The 19,696-nt window shown below is 54.1% G+C and overlaps 2 protein-coding genes across 12 annotated transcripts in view; one reads left to right on the top strand and one right to left on the bottom strand.

Annotated features, from left to right (window-relative positions):
• Positions 1-16,135, top strand: part of SPTB (spectrin beta, erythrocytic) — a 128,862-nt gene extending 112,727 nt beyond the window's left edge. For all 3 annotated transcript variants that reach the window (XM_081509918.1, XM_081509921.1, XM_081509920.1), the window contains exons 33-36: positions 9,460-9,722; positions 12,311-12,484; positions 12,742-12,784; positions 12,930-16,135. In XM_081509918.1, the coding sequence (XP_081366044.1) occupies positions 9,460-9,722; positions 12,311-12,484; positions 12,742-12,784; positions 12,930-13,097 (648 nt within the window). In that variant the 3' untranslated portion in view covers positions 13,098-16,135. The remainder of the gene's footprint in view (positions 1-9,459; positions 9,723-12,310; positions 12,485-12,741; positions 12,785-12,929) is intronic.
• A 1,775-nt stretch (positions 16,136-17,910) lies between these two features.
• PLEKHG3 (pleckstrin homology and RhoGEF domain containing G3) overlaps positions 17,911-19,696 on the bottom strand; it is a 44,030-nt gene continuing 42,244 nt past the window's right edge. For all 9 annotated transcript variants that reach the window (XM_081509924.1, XM_081509925.1, XM_081509922.1 and 6 more), the window contains one exon: positions 17,911-19,283. In XM_081509924.1, the coding sequence (XP_081366050.1) occupies positions 18,553-19,283 (731 nt within the window). In that variant the 3' untranslated portion in view covers positions 17,911-18,552. The remainder of the gene's footprint in view (positions 19,284-19,696) is intronic.

The following is a 19,696-nucleotide window of genomic DNA, read 5'->3' as shown; positions in this document are numbered from 1 at the left end:
CGGGGCTGGTACGGACTGCGGACCCTGGGGCTGTGACTGTTCCTGCCACCTGTGCTTCAGCTGTGCATCCCTGTGTGTCTGCATGCGGTGGTGTCCCAGGTCTGCGGGTTCCTTTGTGACCGCCAGAGCGATCCATACATTGTCTGTGTTGTGTCCATCTGTGCAAATGTAATTACGTGTGCATCAGAGCCACCTCCATCCAACACCTGAATGCCGCTGGATCTGGGGGGAATAAAACCTGCTTGGACCTCAGTGTCTCTCTGGAAGGAGGAGTGAGCCCACACTTGAGACCCTTCCCAGAGAGCCAGCCACCCTGCCAGATGGGGCAAGTGGCCTGTGCGCAGTACCAGGAAGAGACCAGATGGTGAATCAAATGAACACCAGGCCCAAGGCCTCACGCAAACAGATTTCCTGCCGCTTCTCCTTTCCGAGCCCTTTGTTGTGTTTTCATGAGGATCCACGGAACTTCACGGGGGAGAGTGGGATACCCCCTTGTTCTCTGATACGAGAAGAGTGGAGAAAGAGTCCCATGCAGGTTGGAAAACCTTTCCAGAAGCCACAGGCCTCTCGCAGGCAGGCCGGCTGAAGGAAGGTCCGCTGAGCCTTCTCGCGGGCTAGGCCTGGCTCTCCTGCTGTCCTGTGTCTGTGGTCTGGTGTCGGTGGCCTGTAGGGTAGATCCATGCTGTGTGTGGTCTGGTGTCGGTGGCCTGTGGGATAGATGTGTGCACTGTGGCTTCCCGTGAAACCCATCACTAGTGCATGCCAGCTTCCTGCTTGGGGGAGCGGACCAGGCACCTGAACCCCTGTCTGGACCACTGCACAGCCCATGGTGACCACCCTGCCAGCCCTGCCTGCTCCTCCCTTCCCGGATATGCGCGTGCGCACACATACGCACAGGCAGGGGCTGGAGCGCGATTCCATGCATTCGGTTTTTTCCTCAAGCATCATATCGTCGTACAATCCATTGCCTCCATCACCTCCTAGCTTTCCATGTTAGAGCATGTTCTGATTTAAAGGAAAAAAAAAATCCATTATACAGGTAAGTACGCAGGAACACGTAAGATCAAGAAGAAACAAGTTTTCACAAATGGCAAAATTCCTGGAGTGAAATTTTGGAAGTCTGGATGTTGGGTTCTAGTCCTTCATTGTAGAAATGTCATGCGAGATTTCAGACAAACCCCCTAATCCTCCTGGGTCTCCTTGCCCTTTATAGAGCTCTCTCTGCAGGATTACAGAAAGTCTAGGATGTTCCTGTATGTAAACCGTGTACCTAAATAAAGGGAGGGTTGGGAGAGAATGGTTTCCCCACTTTCGTGGTGTTCTCAGCTCTGAGAAACTTCGTTTAGTGGTCAGGTGCCAGCTGGTGTGAGGCTGGAGATGGGAAGAGATGACAAAGGGCTAAGGTGTTTTCCTTGGTTGCCTGGGGAAGAGAGGAAGGCAGGGTTGAACCTCTGCTCCTGCCAAGGCCAGGGCCCTGAAGGTGGCCCTGGGGTAGCAGAGGGGGGCCTGGCAGCAGGCTGAGCCTCCCCCCACCACACCCTCCACATTATGTGTCTCCCCTTCACCCTGGGTGCGGCTCTGGGTAGGGTTTGGAGGTCCTGCTAAGCATCCTTATCTGCTTGGCTCTGGCTGCCTCGGAATCCTCAGTGTAACATTTGTGGTGAGATGCTGAGGTTGATTTATGGAGAAGAAATGGTATTGCAGAGGATTCGAACCAACCCAGGCTTGGGGGCCCACAGCCCCAGGAGCCTTTTCTGTGCCCTGTGCCTGTTTCTTGGCCTTGAGATGGAAGCAAGGCCTGCTCTAGGAACTCCCCCAGTGGAGCTGCTGTAATGATGAGAGAACCCTGAAAAGGGTTGGTGCTTCTAGAGGGCTGCCACAGCAAGAAAGAATCTGGCTTCGGGGTTCACTGTTTTAGGGCAAATGTGCCCTGTCTTACTCTGAGCCTCAAGGCTGGATTCCTCTGTGGTGCAGGGACTCTGGGGCCAGGCCACTCCAGAAAGCAACTGCCTGGATGCATTTCATTATCAGGCCTTCATCAGATTGTCAGGGAAAACTCTTAGCCAAGCACAGCTCACAGACATCACTCTTCCCCATGACCTTCCAAGACTGCCTGCAGCTGGCTTCCCCGAGGGAGGACTCGCCAACTCATCTGGGATGAATAGGAGGGTCCAGACCCCCAGGTCCCTTGTCTCTCCCTTCCAGAGCCTTAGAGGTAGAGGTGGCTTCAGGCAAGTGACCAGCACTTTCGATCATGAGGGACAGTGTCCCGGGGCTGAGCGGGCACTGGACTGCAGCAGCTCACCTTTCAGCCAGTGCTGGCAGCTCCAGCTGCTGTCACCACCTTGGCAATACCCACCCCCCGCACCCCCCCACCCCCAGCCCCCAGCACCAGCCTCCGCGGCAGGGAGCCCAGAGCTTTAATCAGCTGCCAGAGGCCAGACTCTGACGTCCTTAGAGGGAAGGGATGTGGGTGTGGACACAGCAGCTGTGTTTCTTCTTGCCTGAGCAAGCTCTCTCCATCCTTTCTACCGGATCATTTCTCCCCTCCCACTCCGAAGCCGAACTGAGCTGCTGGTTCAGGCGTTTTTGCAGCAAAGGCAAACGGTGTGTTTGTCTGTAATGAGCAGACCCGGTCTGGAAAGAATATCAGTTTTCCCACGAACCTGGGTGTGTCTGTCTCCCCAGAATGCCTGAATCAGCGTGGAAGGGCTGTGTCTGCCTACAGCCTGGCACCACGCCCTGGCACTCCCGGGAAAATGGCTCTAGGCTCTTTCTGGACATCTGTCCGAGGCTGGGTGTGCCCCACTCACTATGCTGAGGTTGGGCGTGATCTTTCTGTCCCTGCTGCTCAAAGGCAACCCCTAAGTTTGTCTGCCAGTCCATGTTTCAGAGCATCCCAGTCCTGATAGACCCAGCATGGGACTCAGTTAACACTGAAGGCATCTCAGAAATGGGGTTGGAGGTTGCCAACTTGACCGCTGGGTGTCAGGTCCAGATGGGGGAGTGAGTGTCTTCCTTTTGGTCTGAGTGCCTGGCTTAGAGGCATCAAGCAGCTTCCAGTTCCTCACGGCAGGGACCTGAAGAGCCCACACTGGTCGTGGGAATGGCGAAAACAGCCTCTGAGGAAGCCTCATTCTCTCCCCCAGGATGGTCATGGGGGAGACCTTCCCTGTCCAAAGGGACCCTGCACACTCCCCTCCTTCCCCCTCGCTTCACCTGGTGGCCGCCTGCTCTGCATCCCTCCCTTGTCTTCCCTGATTTCCAGTGACTGGACTCTCACCACAGTCCTTCATGTCTTAGTTCAGTTCAGTGGCTCAGTGGTGTCCGACTCTTTGTGACCCCATGAACCGCAGCACGCCAGGTCTCCCTGTCCATCACCAACTCCCAGAGTTTACTCAAACTCATGTCCATGGAGTTGGTGATGCCATCCAACCATCTCATTCATCTCTTAAACATCCTGCATAAGAATTCTAACAGTCCCGGGGCACAGGGCTGAGCCCCTCTGCTGCCCTTCCCACTCCTCATGAGAGCTTCTCGCCTTGGCCCCCAACCTGGAGGATTCCCCACCTGGCCGGCCTCAGCTCTTCCCGCACGTTTTCATCTCTTCAGCAACAACTCTGTTCTCTCCTCCGGCCTTTGTCACCGCTCACCCTCCGTTCCCATCTCTCTGACTGCTCTCAACTCTTCTCTTGCAAACAAGTGTCTTTTGAACAGCCTTCCCAGCCTGACTGCTGAGAGCCTTCTCACCCAGACAATGAAAGCCCAGACCGCAGACATTTAGGGAAGGAAGAAGTTCTCGGCTGCAGAAGTGGCCAACTTCCCCTGCCCTATCATCTCACAGGGCTATCTGGTTGCTTAAGGCATTCAACCGTAGGTCTTGTGTGGCCTCCAGCCCCTCTTCTGGCCCTTTTCGGCATGGCTGTGACACAGTCCCGCTGCCTCAGCCCTTCAGCCACGCATCGTCAGCCAGACTCCCCTTTAGCCCATGAACCCCATTGGATAGACCCTTTTTCCTGAGCAGTAGTGCCACGCCGTCTCTTGCAGCAGGATTTAGTGGGAAGAGCTCAGGGTTTGGGACCAGACCATTGCATCCTCAACTTTCACTCAGCGGTTGTGTGACTCTGGGCCCGTTACTCATTCTCCCTGACCCTCAGTTTCCCTCATCTATGAAACAGGCATAGGGACACCCACCTCTCAGAAAGGGTGTGAGGACAGGGAAAGAGAAAGTAGGTAGAACACCTAGTAGGTGACTGTCTTCATTTTCCCTTCATTCTTTTCTCCCTCTCTCACCACAGTCCTTCATCTCCTAAACATTCCCCATAAGAATTCTAATATTCGTTGCCAAAACCCTCCCAAACCAGCCTTCCTGCAGCGCCCCTCCCTGGAGACCCCCGACACACACTCGAGGCTCAGTTCTTGCTGTGAGGTAGGTCAAACAGTCTTTGGGATGCATCCTCATACCCCGTTTCTCACTTACCAGAATTTCCTTCAGAGAGAAGTTCACTTGCGTTTCCTTGCTTGCTCATGTATCTGGGATCACTGACCATCTTCTAGAATATCTCAGAGACCCTGTGGTCACACCCCAGGTTGTTTTTCTCCTTGACTGGAGACTTAGTTGTCTGTGTGCTGGCCCCTTATGCCGCCTGCTGGCTGGGTCTGGAACTACACCTTCAACCCCTTCATTCCGGGTAAGAAATGGACCCATCCTGTCCCCGTCCCTTTCACCTTCTTGAAAGTCCTCTGGGGAGGAGACATCTGCCTGCTTTCCCCCGCCCATGTCAGCTTCCTAGCAAGGCCGGACCCTAAAAAGTCAAGTATACAAGACTCTGCAAAGACTCTGAGGTGGCCACGCCCTGCCCGTCAGGAGCTCAGGCCTCTCCTTGTCTGATTACAGCCCTGTGAGGTCCTAAAAGGCTCGCCTGTTCGTGCCCTTTCCTCCCCTGATGGTCTCCCAGCTGCTGCCTGTCCCCTACCTTCCTCCGACGCTTTGATCCTAGCAGCCAGCACACACAGCTAGCTCAGATGAGCCCTACCCACCCACCTCAGATGCGCCCCACGCACCCACCCACCAGTCCCCTGGGCCCCCAAACCAGAGAACAGAAGCTCCAGGCTTATTCTAGGCGCCATCTCAGGCCCTTCTCTCTCCTGCTGTTACTCCCACTCATGGTCTAAACTCTCCATCCATCCCGACCCAACCCCCAGAGTTTCTCCCAAGTGGCTGGATCCTCCTTTTATCAGAGTGTCTCCCAGCTCCTCTGGGCAAGGGCTCTAGGCTGGGATACCCCTCAGGTGGAATCTATGCATCCTCCTGATGACCGAAGGGCCGGAGCAGCATGCCTGCCTTCTGCCACGTATCACAGAGGATAGAAGGGAGTCAGATCGTCTCAGCTATCCAGGGCCTTTTAATAGAACTTGTGTGTCCCTACAGCACACAAGTAGCCAACACCCCCTCCTGGTTTCTGCTGTCCACTGATCCCTCTGCCTGCAGAATCTGTATCAGAGCGCAGTATGGTTCCTGGGACAGCAGGAGAAGTGCCTCCCCTGCTCTCTTAGAAGATGGCACAAAACATATTTACACCTGGAGACTATAAAAGGAGGGCCCTTTTGCCCAAGCCATGCCCCTCTCTTTCTCCTGTGTCCCTTCCCCCAGCCCAGGAGGGAAAGAAGCCCTGCCAGTCCTAGGTCTGAAAGGAGCAGCTGCCACTAGACCCTTCCACCTCCCACCCTCATTCTTGGCTCTCTCCTCCTCAGGCCTTAGCCTTGAGGGTAGAAGGGCAAGGGTGTGTTTTAAATTTTCTCCATGTGAACAATCAAGAGAACAGAAGAAATCTTTGCATACATTGGAAAAGCTGTATTTTCCAAAGCCCACCCGTAACCTGGCTGCTTAACTTTTGATCACACTGGCCATTAGCCTCTGACTGTCCCTGCCATTAGGAGGAAATAGAAGAAAGGTGAAATTAAGTTGGGAGGCAGTCCTGGAAAAAATGTGTTTCAGAGGAGAGTTCCCAAAAGGAAAGGAGCATGGAAATGAAAGTATAGGAAGAGGATGTGGACACACAAGCCTGTAGTAAAACCAGTCCCAGGAGGGTAGAGGCTGAGTAGGGGGTGAACAAGGCTAGAGTGTCTGCTGGGTTTTCCTCCCAGCATCTGCCAGTGCATCTTCCCTGAGCCACCAGGGAGTCCCGGAGAGCCTGGCCCATTGCCATGAGGGGCAGAGGAGCCAGCTGGAGATGAAAGGCTTCACTACTTCCCCGATCTCTATGCCTGAGTCAGAGGGTTGGCCTGATAGGGTCCACAGAACCCAGGCTCTCAGACTCAACCCTGCCACTCCCACCCTTCTTCCCTGCTGGAGGATGATCCAGGCAAGGCCTTAGGGCCTACAGATCCTTGTGGTCAATTCCAGCTCATTGCCAACACTCAAACATATAAATCCCGCAAGATGCATAAAGATGGGTGTGGCCCAGCCACAACTCTCCAAAGGCTCTAAGAAAAGGAAAAGAGGAGAACCCTAAGGATGTGATAAAGAAAAGTCAGGCCTGCCCAATTCTTCAGTGCATGCTCTTAACTGGAAATGAAAGCTGTGTTACCCTGGGTAAGTCACTTAACCTCTGAGCCCAGATTGTCTCATAGATTGAAGGTGTTAGACTAGAGTAGTGATTTTCAACCTTTTCCAGCCATATTATTCCTTTCTTTAAATGGGATCTTAGGGAACCCCAAATTAGTTGTTTGTTGACTAGTCCTAATTTAATGGAATACAAACATGACCAGCTTTACCTTTCTTCCAACCACCACCATCAAATACCTCCACTGAACCTCCGCTTCCCATTCCTTAGTGCCAGCTCTGGCAGACATTGATCGTTTTTAACTGTTAAAAAGTCCAATCAGTCTCTTTCTGTTTGAAGCTTCAATGTAACGTCCAGAATGATATCCAGCTCCTCTCATTCTCCATTTCTCTATTTTGGATTTAATCCAAGGTTTGAAGGACCCACAGTGGGAAACACAGGGTCTGCTCTTTCCTGGCTCCTCCCCAGCACTCTCCTGGGCCTCCATCTTCAGTTGGGACAGGGAGTAAAAAGAAGGCAGTGTCTGCTTACTGCCTGAGGTGGCTCTGGTCCTCCTGGGCTGTCAAAGGCCTTGGTCCTTCAGGTTGTCCATATACCACCTGCTTGGGGACTACAAGACCCTTCCCACCTGGTGCTGTAAGGTCTTCAGCAGTCAGACCTTTGAGGCAGAGTTCTGGCCAGATGTCTCCAGCTAGGCTGCCTTCCTGGCTGCTTAGTTGGCACATAGGAGACCCACCCATTCCTGTCCCAGCTGGCATTCTTGCGCTGCGCTCGAAAGCAGGCTGCCCCTTGCTCTCTCAGTCTGTCCTCTTCTCTCTCCTGCTGCAGTGGCACAAAAGTGGATCAGCAAGGCTCTGCATAAGGAGATACACAGCCAGGGGACAAGAGTCTGCTTCATAGGCACCTGACATACAGCCCATGGCTCCACTAGAGGCCCCTCACTTGGCTTGGGTGGGGGTTGGGAGCATCCTGCCTTCCATTCAGTTCAGTTCAGTTCAGTTCCTCAGTTGTGTCTGACTCTTTGTGACACCATGGACTGCAGTACACCAGGCCTCCCTGTCTATCTCCAACTCCTGGAGTTTACTCAAACATGTCCATCAAGTCGGTGATGCCATCCAACCATCCCATCCTCTATTGTCCCCTTCTCCTCCTGCCTTCAATCTTTCCCAGCATCAGGGTCTTTTCAAATGAATCAGTTCTTTGCATCAGGTGGCCAAAGTATTGGAGTTTCAGCTTCAACATCAGTCCTTCCAATGAATATTCAGGACTGATTTCCTTTAGGATGGACTGGTTGAATCTCCTTGCTGTCCAAGGGACTCTCAAGAGTCTTCTCCAACACCACAGTTCAAAAGCATCCATTCTTCAGCGCTCAGCTTTCTTTATTGTCCAATTCTCACATTCATACATGACTACTGGAAAAACCATAGCTTTGACTAGACGGACATTTGTTGGCAAAGTAACGTCTCTGCTTTTTAACATGCTATCTATGTTGGTCATAGGTTTTCTTCCAAGGAGCAAGCATCTTTTAATTTCATGGCTGCAGTCACCATCTGCAGTGATTTTGGAGCCCAAAAAATAAAGTCTGGTACTGTTTCCCCATCTATTTGCCATGAAGTGATGGGACCAGATGCCATGATCTTAGTTTTCCACCTTCCATGGGGAGATGCAGGGAGGCAAAAGCCACAGCCTTTCCCTGGGGCATTGACTCCTTAGGTGGTGATTCTCCATCAGCACACTTGAGTGCATGAAAAGCTTATTAAGAAATACCAATGCGCAGACCCCACTCCAAGCTAGTTAACTCAGCATGTTGAGGATAGGTCCTGCACATATTTTGTTAAAGCTCTCAAGGTGATTGTAAAAGGCAGCTGGGGTTAGGAACCACTGCCCTCCTCCAGCAAATCCCCACCAAATGAAGGGGGCAGGACCAGTTATTCCCCCATGAGTTGGGAGGGTCGGGGTTTCCCTGGTAGCTCAGCGTAAAAGAACCCACCTGCCGATGCAGGAGACATGGGTTCAAACCCTGGGTCGAGAAGATCCCCTGGAAAAGGAAATGGCAACCCACTCCAGTATTCTTGCCTGGGAAACCCCGTGGACAAAGGAGCCTGGTGAGCTGCAGTCCACAGGGTCGCAAGAGTCAGACACGACTTAGTGACAAAACAACAACCTAGAGACTTAGAGCCTGGTGCCTAGACATAAGTTGAAGGTAACAAGTTCTCATCAACTTCCCTGGTGGCTCAGATGGTAAAGAATCTGCCTGCAATGTGGGAGACCCGGGTTGGATCCATGGGTTGGGAAGATCTCCTGGAGAAGGAAATGGCAATTCCTTCAGTATTCTTGCCTGGATTCTCCATTATTCTTGCCTGAGGGAATTCCATGGACAGAGGAGTCTGGCAGGCTATAGTTGCAAAGAGTCAGACACGACTGAGCAACTAATACTTGAGAGTCATACAACATCCTAGTACAAATATTTTTTCTTCTAGCTTAGCAGCAGAACCCTTTCTTCATTTGAAATCAGACTTTGAAATCTTGTCAGAGCCCAGGTCTAGCTCGGTCAGAGTTGGAGCCTCTGGCTGGAGCCAGGATGGGCGCCTGGAGTCGGGCAACAAGCAGGGTCAGAAATGCCCTGGCCCAGTCCCTTCAGCTCACTCTAAGGACCTTCTGCTCCTATTGAGGTTGGAGGGGAAGAGTTTAGGGAAGCAGGCCAGGCGGACACCCACAGCAGGTTGGGGGAGGGCCAGAGTGGGTCGGGGAGGGCCAGGGTGGGTCGGGGAGGGCACAGGAGAGAGGAACCAGACTCGGGCGATGCCTGCTGACCTCCCCTGTTCTGCCGAGAGTGGCCGCCCCGGGTCTGGGCCCTCAGCAAGGTGCGCTCCTCCCATATGCCCTGGAGCAGGGGGAAGAAGAGAGGCCGTGGCCCCAGGACCTGCAGCCACCACCCCCACCAGGGCCCCACGAGGATGGGCAGGAGGAGAAATCCAGCACAGACGAGAGGCCCGCCACAGAGCCCCTCTTCAAGGTCCTGGACACACCGCTGAGCGAGGGCGACGAGCCTACGACGCTGCCGGCCCAGCGGGACCACAGGCCCAGTGTGCAGATGGAGGGCTTCCTGGGCCGGAAGCACGACCTAGAGGGGCCCAACAAGAAGGCCTCCAACAGGTGTGTCGGGGAGGGGCCGCGGGGCCACAGGATGCGCAGAGCAATCCAGGCAGTCTGTGGGTGAGGAGGCCCTCCACCTCTAGTCTGGGAGTTCCCGAGCGCCTTCTGGGCCAACTCCGGGGGGCTACTTGGCATGGTGGGAAAGCCTGTCTTCAGCTGTGGGCCTGAGTTCAAATCCTATGACCTCATACTAGTTACTCAGCCTCTAACTTGTAACATGGGGATGGTGGGGGCAGCTTGCCTCTTCAGTGTGGTGCTATGCCTGGTGCAGAGCACAACACTAGCTGGTACTATGCCAGGGCAGGGTAACAGGTAGGTCTTGGCACTAACAAGACTACCTGTCCTTGACCCAGTCCCACTTTTTACCCAGTCTAGACCTCAGTTTCCCCAGCCATAAAATAGGGAAGGAGAAAGAGCTGACCTAAATGCCATCTGGAGGGCCCTCCTAGGAATGATATGACCCTGAGGAATTCATTCAGAGGTAGTCGTGTCCTTGAGTGTGGTCTCCCCAGGGAATGCCGCGATCCAAAGTCTCTAGGGGCCTCTGCCTTCAGGCAGCGGTCCAGGGTCTCAGAGAAACAGGGCAGCATCAAGAGGTTGAAGCCAGCTCTATTCCCAGGGCCAGCTGGCAACATACAGAGAGCCTGGCCTAGAGGACACACCAAAGCTATTTCAAATTCCAAAAATGAATTTGGGGCCCGACCACCCTGAAGAGGTTTATTGCTTTATATGGAGGGTCTGCAGGAGAGGGGAAACTAGCATTTATAAAGTACCTATCTATGTGGCAGGCATTATGTCAGGACTGACAAAGTCCTCACAACCACCCTGTGATATTGAGGTTTCCATTTTCCAGATGGGGGAAACCGTCTCAGAGAGGTTGTCCTTTGTCCAAGGCAGGATTTTACTCCTCTTTAGTAACTGCCTTACTTGGGCTACCAGCTCAGAGAAGTTGGTGAGGGCCCGATCTGAGCAGAGGATCCCTGAGCTGGTGTCAGAAATCTGGGCTTTGTGGAATAGCTCTGCAGCCAGCTTTGAACGGGTCTAGTTCTCTCTTTGACCTTCCAGTCCTTCCTCCCTATGTGTCCTGCTAGTTCTCCACCTTTCTGCCCTCAAAAAGGAGTGGGGGGGGTGGTGAGGAAGAGGAAGAAGCACTTAATGTTTCTCAGCACTCGTTACTGTCGAAGGGCAACGTGCTCTGTATTTGTCAGAGAAGGAGCGCAGGTGAACTCCTTTATGAGCTCATGTGTAGGTTGTTCTCACCAAACCTCCCATTTGAGTTGAGCCTTGATTTGCGCAAATATGTTCCTTTAAAAAAGTGCTAGCACAGTATACCAGGCATTTATCATCCATAAAACAAAATACCCCTACCACCAAAACAAAACTCTGCTCTGTTTGTGTTACAGTTCTCTAGTGAGACTCATGGGCTGTAGTGAGACTCAAACCCACTCCAGTATTCTTGCCTGGAGAATCCCACAGACAGAGGAGCCTGGCAGGCTACAGTCCATGTGGTCACAAGGAGTCGGACACGACTGAATGAGCACAAGCACAAGTGAGACTCAGATATGCTGGTGGCTATGAAAGTGCTTTGAAAAGTTCTTTATATTGTTGGTCTTAGACTCAATAATTCTAATAATTCTAATATCTCAAGGTAAGATCAGAGTTATAGGCAAAGATTAAAGCATCAGGATGTTTTGTTGCTGTTGTTCTTTAGAGTTGTGTCTGACTCTTTTTGCGACCCCATAGACTGGTATTTCCCTGGCAAGAATACTGGAGTGGGTTGCCATTTCCGTCTCTAGAGGATCTTCCCAACCCACGGATAGAACCTGCATCTCCTTCATTGGCAGGCAGATTCTTCACTGCTGAGCCATCAGGGAAGCCCCATAAGGATGTTCATCATATTGCTATTTCAATTCTGGATAAATTTTCCAGTATTAAAAGGCCCACCAATAAAGCGAATATTTTCATTTGTGATAGGATACCATATAGCTATTAAAATTATCTTCAAGAAATATTTGAGGATGGGGAAATACTCATGACATAGTGTTAAACTTAAAAGTACAAAATAAAATTGAATATACAGTATAATCCAATTTTAGTTATATATGTGAATAGAAAAGAAACCAGAAGGAAATACATAAAATGTTAACAATAGTAGACTTTGGTAGTGGAATTACATGCAGCTGATTGTTTTTTTTGACCATGCCACGTGGCATGTGGGATCTTAGTTCCCCCACCAGAGATCGAACCTGTGCCCCTTGCATTGGAAGTGCTGAGTTTTAACCACTGGGCTGCTAGGGAAATCCCACATGCAGATTATTTTTAATTGCAATTTTTTTTTGCCATAAAATGTATTACTATTGATCATGGTAAAATTGGTGTAGTTAAGAAAAATGGTAAAGCTGTGGGAACTGATTATAGAGATGCTGCATCAGGACTGTGACAACCCTCTCCAGTATTCTTGCCTGGACAATCTCGTGGGCAGAGGAGCCTGGCGGGCTACCATCCATGTGATCGCAAAGAATCACATGAGCAACTGAGCATGCAAGTGAGGACTGTAGGTGACCGGCTGCCTGTGTGTACCTTCACAGGTCCTGGAACAACCTGTACTGTGTGCTCAGGAATAGTGAGCTGGCCTTCTATAAGGATGCCAAGAATCTGGCCCTGGGGGTGCCCTACCATGGGGAGGAGCCCCTGGCCCTGAGACATGCCATCTGTGAGATTGCTGCCAACTACAAGAAGAAGAAGCATGTCTTCAAGCTGAGGTGAGGCCCTGCCTGTTCACTGCTCCTTCCCTGGTGGCTCAATTTGGCCTAAGTGGCCAAAGTTCCGCTGTATGTGACCAGCTGCAGGCCTGAGGTGCCCCTCAGGGATTTTTCAAATAAGAGAGGCTGGTGGTCCTGATTTCTGCCTCTCTCAGAAGGCGCTGTGCTACCTGACAGGGTCCGGGTCATGGGAAAGCTCAGGGGGCTGGGGGGTCATATCCAGAGGTGGCCACAGGGGAAACCCTTTGTCCTCCTAGGCTGAGCAACGGCAGCGAGTGGCTCTTCCATGGCAAGGATGAGGTAAGTGCAGGGCTGCCTGGCCCTGACTCCCGCCAACAACGGGCAATTGGGAGGGACCCGTGCCCCTTGGCCTCAAGGCTCCCTCAGAAGGGGTTGTCCTAGAGGCACCCCATCCTTTGGGGCTCCTGACCCTCCCGCCCTGCAGGAGGAGATGCTGTCCTGGCTGCAGGGCGTGAGCACGGCCATCAACGAGTCCCAGAGCATCCGTGTCAAGGCACAGAGCCTTCCTCTTCCCCCCATCACCGGCCCCGACGCCAGCCTCGGCAAGAAGGACAAGGAGAAGAGATTCAGCTTCTTCCCCAAAAAGAAGTAGCCTCTCGGGCTCCCAGAGGGTGAAGCCGGTGCGTCGTTGGGACATGCAGGGACTAGCGCCTCCCTCCTCGGCTGGGCCTTCCTCCCGCCCACAGCTCGGCCGCCGCCGCTGCCTGCCGCCTGCCTGCTCTGAGCTGCCGGCCGGCCGGCCGGGCGCGGGCCCCGCTGCTCTGCGATCGCTACCTTCGCCCGCCCGGCCCGGCCGGGCCCACGCCTGCCTCCGCGCCCGCCGCGCCCGCCGCCCCGGCGCCCCGCACAGCGAGCGCGGGCTCCCAGCCCCGCGGGCCCTCGGGGCCTCCGGGTCTGGGGGCAGGAAACGGTTTTTGAGGCCCACACCCTCCTCTCCCCACCCTCCTTACGGGGCCGAGGGGCGCCAGCCCCCATCCCCCTATTCCCACACAAGCTGAAGAAGAAGGCTTGATGGGGGTTCCTCAGATTCTGAAAAGTAAAAGTGAAGTCGCTCAGTCGTATCCGACTCTGCGACCGCATGGACCGAAGCCTACCAGGCTTCTCCGTCCATGGGATTTTCCAGGCAAGGGTACTGGAGTGGGTTGCCATTATCCTTCTCCAGGGGATCTTCCTGCCCCAGGTCTCGGGCCCTGGGTCTCTGAGCCACTAGGGAAGATTCCTGAGATGCTGCCCACTCCGAAAGCAAGTGTTGCTTGGGGTCCCGTCCCACTCTGTCGCAGCCAGGGGAAAAGAGGTCCTTGGGAAGGCCCGACCTGCCCCCTAGGGGCGTAAGGAGGGAGTCTTCAGGTAGCTCTGGAACAGGGGTCGCTGCCTCCCCACCTCAGGGGTCACCGCAGCCCCTCCTCCCACAAAAAGAGGGGGCACTGTCCAAAATCAATGGGTCCTAAGTGCAAGGGGCCTCCAGCCGCCTCCAGCACCCCCTTGCTGCCACTGGGCCAGGCAGTGGTTGGGCCTTAAGCTCTCAAGCCGGCCCTCTTTTTTAAAACTCCAGCTAGAGTTTAGGACTCAGGCTGAAAAGAGGCAGATAAGACTTCCACACTGCCCCAGGCACCACCTCTCCACCCTGGGGTCTGCCTCACTCCCAGTAGCTGCTAGACCAGCAGTACCCCACTCAGACCCCGGATCCCGGAGGGAGACAGTGCAGGTCCCCATATGAGATGGACACCGCAGCGCCTGCATTAGAGCACCCCAAGCCAAATAATCCATGTGTTCTGTCTGCAGCTGGCACCACCTGAGGGTGCTGGCTGGACCGACAGCAAAGTTCACGACCTGTCACTCTAAGGTGGCAGATGCGGCCACACCTGGGTATTACAACCCATGTAACAACCCCCGGAGAGCTGGGACAAATGCTGGGGCCGGAGCCATTAAGGTGTGGCAAGTACCCTTGCGCAGGTCCTCTTGAAGGGCCTGGCCTGAGTCAGGGGGCTACATGGGTATCTACCCCCTAGTCCTGGGTACAGCCAAAAGGGGCCCTGCAACCTCTCTCCCCAGGGATAACCGTCCCCGTGCTGCCAAAGTCAGACATCTGGAGGGAACAGACCATTGGTTCCACAGTTTTCTTTCCACCACTCTCTGAAAGCAATACAGCCCCAGCCCAGCATCTTAACTTGGGTTAGGTCCAAAAGAGGGCTTGAGTTGCAGGCAGCAGACACTCCCCTGGGCGGAGCAGAAAGGACCCTGGGACCTGCAGTTGCTGTTTCCATCACCTTCCCCATGGGAAGGAGCCTTAGACACGCTGAGACGATCCCCCAGAAGTGGGTGAGGCTAAGGCAGAAACTACAGGCATAAGCACCTGGAGTTACTAGGCCTTCCCAGGAGCCCTTAGTGCTCGAGATCAATTACTACTATGTCAAGGGAAAGCAACTTCAGCAGACAAGAACCACAGGAGGGAAGTTCTCTGACGGGGCCTGACACGTGGTCCCACCTTGGGAGCCAGGGTCTTCGTGTGTCCTCTATCCACCTATCCCTGTGGCTCTCTGTGCACCCACAGGGAACCTAATCTATACCACTCACCAACCTCTCTACACCTAGGGAAACCAAGGCAGAAGGCAATGAGGTAGTGACACTCAGCTGGCAATAACAAAGGCCTCAGGCGCACCTGAAGGCATGTCCTGCTCCAGGATAGACAGCATGTTCCTTGCTGAAGAGCAGGTGGTGGCAAGTCTCTCTCAGCTGTCCCCATGGGCCAATTTGTGGGAGCCAAGACACTAGGGGCCACTCTCTCCCCTCCACGTGTGCTTTTGAAGTGAGGAATTTCAGCAAGCAACTCCACAGTCCCAAGAATGAAAGGGCCTCAAGGAAAAGCTAGGATTTTACCACCCCTAGGCCCCTGGACTGGGCAAGGGCAGCAGCCAGCTGCATGTGACCCACCATCTACCGCCAACTCCCCATGCACCCCTCTCTCACATGACACAGGCCCCAAGACCCTTGACCGACTGGAATGAAACTGCAGGCACCCAGCTTTGGGACTCTGAGCCACATGGAGGGGTTAAGCTCCTGGCGCCCTGGCAAGGTTTCTTTTTTTTTTTTCCTCCTTATATTTTCTACTTTGCAGTCTTTTAACAGAATCCCCAAACAGCTCCAGTCCACACCAGCATATCAGGCTTCCTCCCCAGGGCAGTTTAGAGGAAGCTCCTTCTGGGTATGGTCAGGTGATCCTCCTGCCCTCTCTTCTTCCCTTTTGTCCCCTGGCCTCAGTGGACTGTGGCTGAGGGAGGTCAGGAGGGTCGTCGGGAGGCTCGGCTTCCCTGCCACCCCACCCCTCCTTCCTGCCTATCGGAGGGCACGTAGAGTCCCCAAGGGTGGCCCTGGATCTCCTTCCTCCCTTCAGTGGGAGGGGGCAGAGATCCAGAAGACCCCATGGCTCAGTCCCTTGGACAAGCAAGCTCAGGGAGGATGCAATGGAGGAGGCGGCGGCAGACGACTGCAACCCTGTTGGGCACAGACCATGCAATCTGGGGTTGGCCCTGGGGCCGGCCAGGTCTTGTCCTCCACCTGCTCAAATGTGCTTCCACGAACCAGAGGAAACCCATTTACTAGTTTTTCTAATAAATCAATAATGCTCCATAATTCTATTTGGCCTGTTTCCCTTTGAACTGGACCAAAGAGGGCTGGTTGAGTGAGCAAGGCGGGATCTGTGAACCCAGGACCACCATGGAGACAGAGGCACAGCCAGACCCTTGACGTGTACCTGGAGTCTCATGGCAACAACTCTGCCAGCGCCCAGGTCCTGTGCTTCACTTGTGACCCTGAGAAAAGCTCACTTATTCATGCATTCAACCATCTTGTGGGCCTGCTACAGGCCTTTCCACATGGAGCGCAGGACAGAGATCTGAATATCAGAATCCACACGCCTGGAGTTCATTTCCAGAATGAGTGAGCATTAAGTCCCTTCAGTCGTGTCCAACTTTTTGCGACCCTGTGGGCTGTAGCCTGCCAGGCTCCTCTGATCATGGGATTCTCCAGGCAAGAAAACTGGAGTGGGTTGCCATGCCCTCCTCCAGGTGATCTTCCCAACCCAGGGATCAAACTTGCATCTCTTCTGCCTTCTGTATTAGCAGGCAGGTTCTTTACCTCTTGTACCACCTGGGAAGCCCATCATCTCTGAAGAGGCAGTTTCAATTGGTCTGAGTGAATGAAACCTAGGCATTGGTATTTTTCAAAAAGTTCCCTCTCTGGTGATTCTAATGGGCAACCAGTAAGAACCGCTGAGCTGGTTCAGGGTTCCCAAGTATAACCTAGAGAGCTGTGTATGGATCTGCTGAGGAAAGTATTCATTACTACCCTCTCCCCCAAGCCTTACTCCTTGAAGAGTCTAAGTCAGAGTTTGAGAAGCAACAACTCATCCATGCCCTTCAATTTATAGAGGAGGGAAAAGGAAGAGTTTAGGTGACCCAGCCAGTTAAGTGTGGGGCTGGGTCTCCTCTCACTCATGTGTGTAACTTCTCATTACAATCAGACTTGCCTGGTAGGAACCAGCACACTCCTCAGCAACTGCACAAGTGGTCACAGACCATTCCAGGCAGCTGGGAGAACGTGGGCCAGACCCGCTTGGCTTCTGCCCAGGGAAGGCCTCTTCTTGCCTCTGATACTTCCTTGACCTCATTAGACTCAGCAGACTCATCTCTAGGCTGAGTCTATCCTCCTAGGTCAGAAGACCTGCAAGACAGCTCTCCCACCTGGCCCTGCATCCCCAGTCCTCCCAGGCCCCAGCCAGACAGGGTGAAACAAGGCTGGTCCACCAAGGGAAAGGGGCAGAACACCCAATTAGATGTAGGGAGGCATTCCTACCCCTTGGGAATCAAAGACACTTTTTCAAATGAGATGAATAATGAGGCTCCATCTCAGAAAACATGCATTGTACCCCTCACCTGATACTGCAAGCCACCTAAGATATTCCTAGGCTCTAAGTTTAGAATCCTCACCCTCTAGGATGTCTCTTGGGAACCACAGAGGAAGAGAATAAAAGGCACCAGTCATGGAAATATCTGCCTGTTAGAAAAACATCCCACCCTCCACCACACCCCTTTCAATCCAACTTTGGCTCTTGGGGAAAAGAGCTAAAGGGCAGCACGGTACCCCCTGACTTCACCCTAGACAGGACTCCAGGCTATGAGTAAAGAGAAGCCCACAGGAGTAGAAATAACAGAGAACAAGTCCCCTCCTGCACATTCTGCTGCCCCAGCCTCCCCTACCAGCACCTGGGTCTTGTGGTTTGTGAGCACGGCTGCATATAAGTGCGTGTGGAAGCAAAAAGCCCAAGTCCCACCTTCCCCTAAGACAGCCTTGTGCACTACTGACCCTTCCCAACACAGCCAGACCCCAGTAAGGAGACCACATACAGGTTGGTTGGTCAGCAGTGGTTATTACACCATTGGCAAATAATGAAATGTGTGTACATTAGCGACAACCACAGGGCCAGCAAGACAACCCACAAAAGTACCTGAATAGAGTCCATGACATTTTTCCCGGGAGGGGAGAAGCAACACACACACACACACACACACATGCATATACGCACGTGCACACAAGAACACTAACATACCATAGGAGGGAAAGCAATAAATTATGGGCCTCGTGCCTGCCTGGATGCTAAGAAAAGGCACAGTTAAAGAGCAAAGCCTCCCCAGGCCAGCTTCCTATGTGTCCCCTGGGTGGGCCCTGGGTCTGGCAGTGGCCAGGCAACGCTGGAGGCCTGAGCAGGGCTTGCTCTCCCTGGGAAGAGATGAGCTTAAATATCTGGCTTCTTACCAGAACTATATACAAGGAAAGTGGCCACACTGGCCTCACAGGGGAAAGAGGCTCGTAGGGGCCTGTGTCAAGTCGCCGGCAAGTCCCGTTCCATGACAGGTGCTCTCCCAGGGGTGGCCTTTCTGAGGGCGGGGAAGGGGCTTGAGCGAGCAAGGTGAGCCCAGCTGCGGGGCGCGAGGATGCCGTGGTTCCTCCCTACCCCTCGGCCTGGCTGCTCCCTCCCCCAGGACTCAGAGTCAACCTACGGAGTTCAAGGCCTGGAATTTCTCCCTCAGGTTCCGCACTCTGCCTTGCTGGCTTTGGTCCACTGGGTCCCTAGGACCCTCTTCCTTAGGCCGATACTCTGCAGACTCCTGCAACTCCTGGTCTTTCCCCATCTGGGTGGCTGCAGAGCTCGGTCCCTGCCTGTTGGCCACCTCCAGCCCTGCAGCAGGGCCAGGCAGGGGCCCCTTCTCCATGACAATCATCCGCCGGTTGTCCTCCAGCATGAGGTCTGCGGTGACATGCAGGGCCTCCCCTCTGTCAGGCTCGCTTGGGGGCGACTCCCCCAGAGGCTGGGGCTGGGCCACCTCTGGGCCCACTGGGGCCCGCCAGGCCTTGAGGCTGCCGCAGCGGCCCAACCTCCTGGAGGGAGCCAGCTGTGGCTCCCTCATGTTCTCCGGCAGCGAGCGGCTCCGGTTGACTGGCACTTTGCTGGGCCAGCCGCCCTTGGTCTGGAGTGCCTCGTCCCGGGAGGCGTACTTGGAGCAGAGCTCTCGGACGTCGGGCCAGTTGAAGGTCTCAGTGTCGAAGGGGTTTCGGGGGCTGTGCCAGGCCCCTGGTGGGGTGGTCCTTGGGCTGGTGGCCGAGTTGCTGAACGAGATACGCTGTGGTGATATCTCCCTGGAAGACCCAGGCCTGGGCGGGCTGTGCTCCAGGACCGCGGGCTGCTCGTGGTTGGAAAGAGGCGGCCCCGGCTTGCTCACACCTGTGGGGAGAGAGCGAGCCGCCTGAATCCCGGAGCGAGAGGAAGTGAGGGCTCTCTGAACTGGCTACAGCAGCTCCCCTTCTGGGCAAGGCTGGTTGCTGGGGTTTGGGGTGTGATGGGACAGAAATCCCCTTTACCATCTGCAGCCCCCATATCAAAGGGAAAATGGGAAGAAAGAAGAAAAGGTGGGGAACAAGAGTCAGGAATCAAAAGGAGGAGACAAGAGCTTCTGCTCTCCTGGAAAAGAGAGGCCCCATATGGGCCCATGCCCTTGGGCTTTAGAGCAGCTCCAGGGTTCACCTCAGCCCTCTTTCTGGTAGAGGTTCATTTAGGGGGTCCCTTCCCCAGAAGCCAACTGGCTCCTAAAAGGTACTCCCGACCCAGGCTTGCAAGAAGGGCCCCCTCCCCAGGCC

This window comes from Giraffa tippelskirchi, chromosome 7 (assembly GCF_054371585.1).
Source record: "Giraffa tippelskirchi isolate mGirTip1 chromosome 7, T2T-mGirTip1v1.2.pri, whole genome shotgun sequence".
Classification (NCBI taxonomy): domain Eukaryota; kingdom Metazoa; phylum Chordata; class Mammalia; order Artiodactyla; family Giraffidae; genus Giraffa; species Giraffa tippelskirchi.
This window is presented reverse-complemented; position numbering and strand designations above follow the sequence as displayed.